Below are 10,139 nucleotides of genomic sequence, written 5' to 3' on the forward strand. Positions count from 1 at the left end.
ATATATTTCCATTGGAGATACCAAGTAAAAACGTCGGGCTACGTTAGCGTAGATGTTATAATTAGGCTCGTGATCAGCAATGTGATTTAATGTGCGTCTTAAACGGTGGACTGACCCTCCAGGTTGTGGGTCGGACTCTGATTTCTTATCAAGTGATTGTAGGATAGAGATGGACGGGCGAGTTGCTGTGGTATGTAGTGGTGAAGATGTCAAAACTCTTAACCTACTGGTCCATCGACATTCCAGTCCTTATGTATGGTCATGAGATAGAAGTCATGACGGAGAATGTTCTGCAGAGCTGGGCATCTTTAAAGATAAGGCGAAGAGTTTAGAATAGAGCTGCTGCTCTTGTGCATTAAAAAGATGATTATTAAAGGTCCTTTCTTTGCATGTCTTCATTTCTTAAATTGCGTATTAATGACCCATCTGATTAAATCTGATGTGCAGTGGGACAAACGCGTTTAAAACTCGCAGGAGGAATTTACCGCCTCAGCTTTAAGAGCACCAACTCGCACTCTAAAAACCGGCAAATGACTCGGGTTTCTAAACATAAATGAGAAAACGTTTAAGCGTCGCGCTGTTTGAAAATCCTGGCAACTGGAATAGCTGACGTAGCTGCTCAATGGTCACCGGTTGTAAATTGTTGCAGGTCATAAGCAGCAGCGATAACAAATAGCTTTTACATTCAGGAGAGAGGAGCAAAGGTCAGAATGGAATGAGCAAATGGACTGGCTCATTGCAAACATGAACATTGTTCATCCTGAGCCAATCATTAGGAGTCATTTTCAATTATTCTCTCTTTCCTTACTACTTGTGCAGCCATTTTTGTTTGCAGAAAAATACCCTATTTAATTTTTTTATAGTCTTGTAGAAAAACTGCCAATTAACCGACTTCTTGTATTTCTCATCACCTGTTAAATGTGTTTTCTTCCGCTTCCTGTTTTCCTTTTAGACTCTGAGAGTGAGAAGAAAAGCCAGTGAACAGGCAGCAGAGAAGTCTGCAGAAAAAACAAGTAAGATGGAAGATGAGGATGAGAATTCCCCTTACAAGCTCTGCAGCTCCGTGGATCTGGACAAGGTGTGTTTTCAACATTATTTATCCCTCATTTTTTTTTTTTTTTTTTTGTATCCAAGGATGCTAAAGTTGAAGGGGAGAGAAACGGCAAGCGGGTGATGTCCAAAACCCAAACTGTTAGGATTCCCAATGGCTGGATGGATTTTGAGTAACAAAACAAAAAAGTCTGTTACTATAAATGGCATTTAAAAAGATAAAACGTATAAAAACACTAAATACTTTCATACGAAACATCCAGATCTTGTTTTATTTGAGATTTGTGTTGCATTCGGCAGCTTTTTCTCAACAGTTTTCACAAGATTCCCACTTTGTAACATCAAAATACAAATAAAGGTCTGAGATAAAAAAAAAATCTTTCAGTGGATGCAAACTATAGCAATCAGGGGTTTCTTTGTTCAGATCAAACAAATGCTAATTTGCAAACAAAAAGCTCATCAACTAATCATACAGAGCAGCCATGCATGTCTAGATTCTCAAAAATATCAGTTTCCAGAATTTACTATTTATTTTATCATCTAAAATATAAAACAGTGACTTGTATTTAAAGGACACAAAGAAGGAAGTGAGCTATAAAACAAGTATGCATTTTTTTCCCCCTTTGGCTGAATCTAATAAAATACCAAATTGGAAAAACCAGCTGAAATCCAAAATTTTTAAAAACCCTTTTGAAGTCCATAAAGCTGTTTTTTTAAAAAAAAAAATTTACAAATAAACTCTAGCTGCTTGGAAGAAATCAAAAGTGGCTCAAGCGTTCCACAGTGCTGCTTCTACATCAGTCTTGTCCACTAAATTGGCTGAATTGAGGATTTAAGCTGCCGGTCAAATAACAGAAGATCCCGTTTGGGGTCAACAGCCGTTGGGTTACTGAACCGGGCCGCTCTCAAACGGCCCTGGTGTGTTTGTAGACTTTGAATTTCCCACACTGTCACATGGAGGCATGTGCAAACATGTGAGAAACACACTAGCTGCCACCCAATGGCATGTCAGAAAATGGGCCCTTAATCCATTTTCATGCAAATGCTATCATTGTTCACTGGAGAGGTGAGATTTTAATTGTGTTTTTCCACTCGCTGCTGCAAACCCAGGTCACTACAAACCTACATCTGTCCATGACAGATTCAACCTGTCTGACTGGCTTTTTTTTTTTTCATCTCCAGGCAGCGTTTGTATTAAATAAGAAGCAACATTCTAGACTCTTCAATGTTTTACGAGATGCATCAAAGGTGTGGCTTACTTCCCAAAGCATTTGTCCCAAACAGAGTTCTCAGCTGTTGCTTTGCGGAAAGAAGAAGCAAAAACGGTCAGACAGCTGGACACTTCAGGCTTTATGTTCTCCCAGTAACGTCCAGCCTTTCTTCAGGACACTCCCCTCACAGAGCGGCAATTGGTTTGATTTTGTCAAGCCTGGGTTAAATTCACCAGGCGTTTGTTTAACTCCGCCTGCTGCCATCAAACTGCAGACGTGGTGAAACAGTTTGGCGGCCGCTGCAGTCGGTTTCTCATTTATCTCAGATCTCTCCATTGGGTTCCAGGCCAGAACTGTGTGTCATTGTATTTGTCCTCACTGCGACAGTTTTTACACAACATTATTACCTTGTGTTGCTTCTCACGTGACAAACACGTGACGGTTCATATTAGATCACCTCGCCTTTGAAAAATTAGGCAATAGTTTTCAATTATTAAATTGTGCAGTGGGCATTCATTAAATTAAGTGTATCATTAACATTGAAGACATTGCCATGATGTGAAGTTTGAACAATATTTATGTATTTTGCCACCCAGTTGGCCAGATGAAATGATTCCAAGGTGAACAATGTTTACGTTGCATGCATGATGGCTAATCCCAGTAAACCAATTAGACACAAAGTGAATGACCGTGTATGAGCAGCATTAGCTGAACTCGTAGGATCAGAAGGACTCTTTAAGGATCCTCATTGTGTTCAAAAATTGAGAAAATGGTAACAAAAATATTTTTCATGCAATAATCTTTAAGTATAAAACCATTTAGCCTCTTTAACTTCTTGTGGAGATGTTGACCCTCAGACTTTGACACAAACTTCTACTGTTAGGAATAAATCTTTTGTGACTGTGGACTCCGCCACCTCAGGAATGAGCAATAAAACCCTACTTTCCATGAATCATTAAACTTAAACATAAACAACTTAAACACCTGAAGATGGCTTTTGACTAGAGAGCATGATGTAGCGCCATTTCACAAGTTTTGGGGGGGGCATTTGGACCAACTTTAAAAAAGATCAGCAGCCTGGAATAACTATAATTTGGACATTTCCTATATTTTTTGATTCCTTTAAGAAAGAAATAAAAATAAACCTTCTTTTTAAGACTTTTTCTGGTTCTCCAAGCTATCACACCAATTGCTGCTTGCTGCAGGGGAACTGTTCTCTGTTTAAACTGTTTCTTTAAGATACAATTACTTTCAGGAAGTTGCAAGAGTTGTGTACTTTTCTTTACCACATGACAAACATTTTCACTTCTTTTTTTTTTTTTTTCCTTGTTCAACTTGATGTAGATACTTGATGGCACATAAAGTATTTTCCATTGACAAGTGTAACAAAGCAGTTGGTTCACAGAACTCACTCTACCGGCTTGTTTAATTTAATTTCCTAGTATAGCACTGTTTTTCTGTTTGAAAAACTGATCAGAGCAGTCAGCTGCTGTCACTGGATTTTCCCAGAAAGAGAAGTGCCAGATAGCTAAGCTGAGTGTGTTTGGGCATATATTTACATAAAGCTCACTGTTAAGGTGGATATGGAAATGATCAGGGCTTCTCATAATTGTGGTATTATGTTTGTATTTCTCTGTGTATATATCAGGGTTTAGAACAAACTCCCCATCATCTGAGGTTTGATCAATATCTTTTAAACCACAATTAAAATTCTTTAAGCTTTGCAGATAAAAATCAGAATTAAACGCGTTTAGCTTCAGACCAACTTTCCATCTCACCTCTCCAAGCTGAAGCATTTCTGTCAACGCTACAACTGACTATTGGATCAGTGTGCTACTCCACACTGAGCAGTGTGGCCCACACAAAACTGACAGCACAAGGAGCTATAAAATAAAATTGTCAGCCTGTCGGCCTTTGGACTCATTGAAAGTCTTTAATTATTACAATCGTTATTGGGTTGAAGTAAACCTGCAGCATCGCACGCAGACAAATACACTTACCATGAGACTGCTTCCTGAACGTTTAACTCTCTGCTGCCACCTGCTGGAGGGAATATGTAGCTCTTACTTAAAACTTGGTTGTGCGTCTGTGCAGGATCTGGTGGACTGGCGGAAACCTCTGGCCTGGCAGGTCGGCAACCTGAGAGAGAAATATGATGCATGGGTTCACCAGCCAGTTGACAAACCCATCCGACTATTTGGAAACCCATTCATGGAAGCTGCGACCAAAACGTCCTGGTAATAAATGTTCCTTATTATGCTAAAAATAGCATATTCATCTCCTAAGCAGTTTGAAAGATGCCTTTTGCTACAAATGCATCCAATTTGTTTTGTTGTTCATAGAATTTTTATATAAGTTTGAATTTATAACAAGAAGAGTTACTAAACTCAATATTTGTAATTTAACCACTTTTCTTTTTTTTTTTTTACCTAGTTGTTAAACAAAGTTAAAGGTTTAAACATTAAGCATGAAATAACATGACATAAAACCTGTTTAATGTTTTAAATTTTGTCTTCCCTAAAATTCCTTAAAAATCTTAAACTTTTTAAAAATGGAATTTGATATTCACTGACTACTGGCACGACCCATGATCTTTTAATTTCCTTTCATCTAAGGCTCCAGAATGAGTCCTCTGACTACGATCTCATCTGCAAGTTCAATGAGGTTTTCCCTTGTGAAAGGTGCAGATGTGTGTTCGACAGTATGAACAGAAATGGGCTGAACACACAGGCTTGAGGAATCCCTGGGCTCAATGTGTTGGGAGATTATTTTATCACAATTCAGACTAACTGGTCTCTGAAATATTTCTCTAGATTCTTAACTTTCAGCCAACCAGGAAAACCTTCTCTGTTGGTCTCTGCAGAATGAGAGACCAACAGGAGTAGATAAATCTTACTTCAGGATAAGATTTATTTAGGGTTAAGGTTTAGAATCTCTCGAAATGGTTTATATAAATAAATGAGATGATAAAACAAATACTGTATTGTTAGTAATGGAATAATTTGTGTTTGAATGAGCCTGATTTTTTTAAGTTTTAAAATATTATTTGGACTGGATGTATTCTTTCTCTCACTTAAGGGACCAAACAAATGTTGATGAGGGGGAAAATAATTGAACCAAAATCCTAACAGACTGTAAATGAATACTGTACAGTCCAAATATGATTCTTTCTGGTTTGTTGCTACAGGTACTGGGTCCCAGTAGTCTGGCTTCCTATTGTCTTCTATTTTGGTTGGCAGTGCTACACCACCCTGGCTCAGGGCAACACAAGGATAGAGCTCACCTCAGGTAGGAGGCAGTACTGTGTGATGCTGCTCATGCCGCACAAGCAGTATCTTCATCGCTGCTTGTCTGGATTTGCAGATTTCTCCGTACCGATCCCTAAGCATGCGTTTCCGGTCCTGTTCATGATGGGCTGGTTCTTGTGGACCTTCATTGAGTACTGCATCCACCGCTTCGTCTTCCACATGAAACCGCCGGCTCATAACTACTACCTCATTACGATACACTTCCTTCTGCACGGGCAGCACCATAAGGTATAAAAGCTTTTATCTGTTGGTCATGAACCACTTTTTCTGATTAATTTTTCTTTCATTAGGTCAAAAAATAAATAAATCTAAACATTTGTTGCAGACTTTCCGAAAATTAAAGCTTCATATTATAGAAGACACTTAATTATTATTTTTTTAATTAATTGCACCAGCATTTACTGAGGCTTATAAAATGTTTTTAAACTGATTCAGAAATGTAATTTCTTCAAATCTGTTGCATTAAAACCATAAACTTAAATGTATTTTACATTGATTTTGTGACAAACAGAAAGTAGCAAATAATTATTAGGTATTTTATTCATAAATGCAGATACTATGAAAGACCAAACGGCTCTGTCAGTCAATGATTAAATGTCACACAGTTAGGTCACCACTAAAAATAATTTGTTGCACTGGATTTCCTTCAGGTTGTCTGAGTAAAGTATACTGAATGCAAATTCACAGATTTTTTTTCTGGTTCTGTTTCTCTCCAGTCTCCCTACGATGGTTCTCGGCTGGTCTTTCCTCCTGGGTTGGCCTCCATAGTGGTGGGACTGTTCTACATGTCGCTCTGCAAGACGCTGCCGGAGACCCTTGCTGTGTCGGTGTTCGTCGGCGGGCTGTGCGGCTACGTCGTGTATGACATGATCCACTACTATCTTCACTATGGCTCGCCAAAGAGAGGCTCATATCTGTACAGTCTGAAAGCCTACCATGTCAAACATCACTTTGAGCACCAGAGATCAGGTGAGCAAATCGGTTTAAGTGTTGCATAAATTGAAACAATCAAATTGTTGCCAATACTTCACCTGTAATCAGTTTGGACCTAGATGTGGTTTTGGAACCTTATTTTTTTTTATCACTCTTGTAAGACTTCAACCCAGTTTATTGTTATTATCAGACTGTGGCTGTTCAGTTCACAATGATTTCTTTTATAAGGTCTTTTTGACCTCCTGCTCCAGAGAAAATACTTAAAGAGTAACAATTAGGGGATACATTTGGCCTAATTGGCACAGGTTATTGTAAAGCTTTCTCATCCTAACTTCAGAGCCAGCCATTCATAAATTCTTCTCATTTTTTCCCTACTTATTTGATTAAATGCTGAAAACCAGACAAACTTGAGCTACGCGACTAATTTCTAAAATTTCTGCCACAGGTAACTAATGTCCTAGCAGCCTTTTATTGCTGGGATGCCTCCTCATGCCTAAATGTACAATCTGGTGTTGACTTTACTTCCTCTTCCAAAGGTTTTTTGTAAAAATTAGATCTTAGTTCTTCATAAAATTTAGAATGAGGCAGAATATTCCCCTGTTGTGTTCAATGCAGACAAAAGACAGGTCTTTAGTCAGGTCTAAAGGGAAAGGGCAGGGGTCATGAGGGCTGGTCTCCAACATGTCTGAATCACCTCAATCTGCAGTCCAGCTCTCCAGAATAAAGCTGATGATCTCATCATTTGACTCGGGGGTGTTGAAGCAGAGACCTCTAAAAGTTGCAGGTCTGGATTTGAAAACCCCCGGACTAGGAGTCAAGCCGACAGCCCGTTTAAATGATTAATATGTTGCTTTTGTTTTTGATAGTAACTGCCTCCTACTGCTTCACTCCATTAACATTTCTATGGTTCTTTAAACTACGATCACTCCGTTTTCTGATCTCTCTCTTGTGACGCTTCTCTTTGCAGGTTTTGGAATCACTACAACGTTCTGGGATCATCCCTTCAACACAGTCATTCCTGACGAGAAATTCTAACGTACGAACGGCTCTCCTCAAGGGCCTCTGGACTTATCAGCTTCCCTAATTAGTGACCCGTCCACCTGTTATAACCCCCCCAACCCCTCCAGCACCCATAATGCTGCGGCAGCCGCCTCATTTTCTGCAGATCAGCCGTACAAATGTGTGAGAACCAGTCTGATCTCTATTCTCAATGTGATTGTTTTTGCCCTTTTGTGCCAATATTAATCAAGCAAACGTTAAACAGATTGCCAGTCAGGAGCAAGGGGGGGGTAAAGCTTTAATAGTCTTTCAGGATTATGTGGAAATAATTTTTAAGAACCATTTGAACAGGTTAAAGCACAGAGGGAAAAGAAAGTGATAGATGGTGGTTGGATGTGGCAACGGGTATTGTTGGAGAAAGTGTTTGAGCATCAATGATTTATCTTACCAGTTGAACCAACTTGGGTTAATTCAGTATCCTTCCAGTTTGAAGGTCCGTCTCTCCCTGCAACAAGACCAAACTCGCTGGAGACCAAACCTGAGAACAGACAATATTTTTCAGACGTCCTGATCAACTCCAAAGTCGGGTTTTAATTTGTTAATCAGCAGGGTTGAGGTTTTACTGTAGTTTGCAGGTGTGAGCTGCTGTTCCAGATCTTCGAAATGAGCACAATTCCACTTTAAAATTTCCTGTTTTTGTCCCTGTTTGATTTCACAGAAATGTACAAAAAAATATTATATATTTTTAAGATGTTATGTACAAAAGAGGAGATGCTTTCAATGTAGGAGTTTGACGTCTGTGCATCAATGGATGGATTCTGTGTGAGTGGATTTAACGAGTGTTTTTAGGTGTCGTAGGGACGGAGCTGAAGGAATGAAGCCAGGCCGGTGGATGTCCTGCTGTGGGGATCTCGGGGGTCAAAGGTTACGGGGAATTTTACACCGTTTGTTGAAAGAAAAAAATAATAATAATAATGGTTGCCCATATTTAAGCAAGTTGGCCAATGAAGACCAAGCACCCTAAAAACAGTTTTGTTTTTCTCCAAGAAAATTCTAGTATGAGCTGCACAGTTGCAGCTACTGCCATCTAGAGGCAACTGGTAGAACTGTTTACTAATAACTTAAATGATCATAACGAGTAACATTGCTGGAATTGACCATCACTACAAATAAGGCTTAGAAATAAATGTCTACAGTTTTCAGAATAAAAGATTTTTGACTAAAATACATCTTAGCTTAGTTAAATATCGTTACCAGGAATCATTACTACAAATAAATCACATCCTGTATTGCACTGTTAGGTTAAAAGATTTGTTTGGGACCAGAATCTGTCTGGTTGCTTCAAAGACCTCAACATCACAGTGATGCATTCAAATTGAATTTTTCAGCCTTCATTGAGGCACAGGAGCCTTACAGTTTTGTGCCTGGGTTTTTGCTTTTTTTTTTTTTTTGTTCCACTTCAGTGTGAAGCGCCTTGTTTATTAAACCCCCTCGCATCCCTGCAGAGGGTGACGATTGAACGATCTGACTCGACAGCAGGACGTCCTGGCGGCGACTGGCCGATCTTCAGCCGGCTCCCTCAGCACAGCAGAGAAAGGAGAACAGACAACTTAAGAGCAGAGCATAACTCAAATGATTTACAAGCATAGCACATGCAAAAGTCTCTTACAAAACTATCTTATGAAAAGTTTCAGCCTTTACAAGCTTGATTGTATAAAAAGAGCATCTATTTTAGATAACCCAAAGTTATCACTGTTGCATTTGTTTTCTCAATAAAAATGTGAAGCAAAAAGTTTTGGGGGCGAACAGGGATGAGTTGTAACTGATCCGTCTCCAAAAATGTGTCATTTTGCCTTTTTTCTGTCTTTATAGATGGTAAAAATGTCAAGATTTCACTGAAGGGTTGAGTTAATCTCTGAACTGTGAACAATGGGGTATTTTTAATTCCAAAGAACCAAAATATACAAATATGTATTTTTGAAGTCTTTTAATTTTAAAGACATACTAATCTTATTTATGTGAAAAACTAAAACTTCTGATTTTCACTTGTCTTTTTTTGTGCTAAAAGAAATGCAGCATAAATTTCCAATAGTCTGTTTACTTTGAGTTTTAAATTTCTATGCAAAGGTAGACATGTTTGTAAATAAACGTCTGTATATTTCTGACACTGGTCTTTCCTGTGATTCATTTAAAGAACAGATCTTATCTCATAAATGGGTACAGCTCAAATATTTGCAGAATGCAAGCTCTTGATGTCGCACCCTGAACTGCCAATTAACACCTGCAAAGGTGTCGGGCTGTGACCGGTCTCCCAGACTGGGCAGATGTCCAGAAGCTGGTTGTTCAGATTTCTGTGTCCAAGCATTTTCATAAAAAGTTGAGTGGAAGGAAAAAGCATGGTTGGAAAATGTCCATTCATGAATTTTGGAAAACTTTACAAGGAGTGGGTTGAGGCTGGAGTCGGTGCATCAAGAGACACACAATGTGAAGCCCCCTCCTGAACTAGAGACACCAGAAACAACTTACCTAATCTGAGGGAAAGAACAGGACTGCTGCTCAATGCTCTAAAGTTGGCTTTTCAGATGAAATTTCATTTTGAAATTGGGGTCCCAGAGGAAGAACGGAGAGGCAAAGAATA

The 10,139-nt window shown here is 38.9% G+C and overlaps 1 protein-coding gene across 2 annotated transcripts in view; it reads left to right on the forward strand.

The window, feature by feature from the left end:
• fa2h (fatty acid 2-hydroxylase) overlaps nucleotides 1–9,666 on the forward strand; it is a 35,271-nt gene extending 25,605 nt beyond the window's left edge. For both annotated transcript variants that reach the window (XM_044126067.1, XM_044126068.1), the window contains exons 2-7: nucleotides 953–1,078; nucleotides 4,356–4,498; nucleotides 5,449–5,549; nucleotides 5,625–5,797; nucleotides 6,286–6,538; nucleotides 7,470–9,666. In XM_044126067.1, the coding sequence (XP_043982002.1) occupies nucleotides 953–1,078; nucleotides 4,356–4,498; nucleotides 5,449–5,549; nucleotides 5,625–5,797; nucleotides 6,286–6,538; nucleotides 7,470–7,537 (864 nt within the window). In that variant the 3' untranslated portion in view covers nucleotides 7,538–9,666. The remainder of the gene's footprint in view (nucleotides 1–952; nucleotides 1,079–4,355; nucleotides 4,499–5,448; nucleotides 5,550–5,624; nucleotides 5,798–6,285; nucleotides 6,539–7,469) is intronic.
• The last annotated feature ends 473 nt before the right edge of the window (nucleotides 9,667–10,139 follow it).

This window comes from Gambusia affinis, linkage group LG08, assembly GCF_019740435.1.
Source record: "Gambusia affinis linkage group LG08, SWU_Gaff_1.0, whole genome shotgun sequence".
NCBI lineage: Eukaryota > Metazoa > Chordata > Actinopteri > Cyprinodontiformes > Poeciliidae > Gambusia > Gambusia affinis.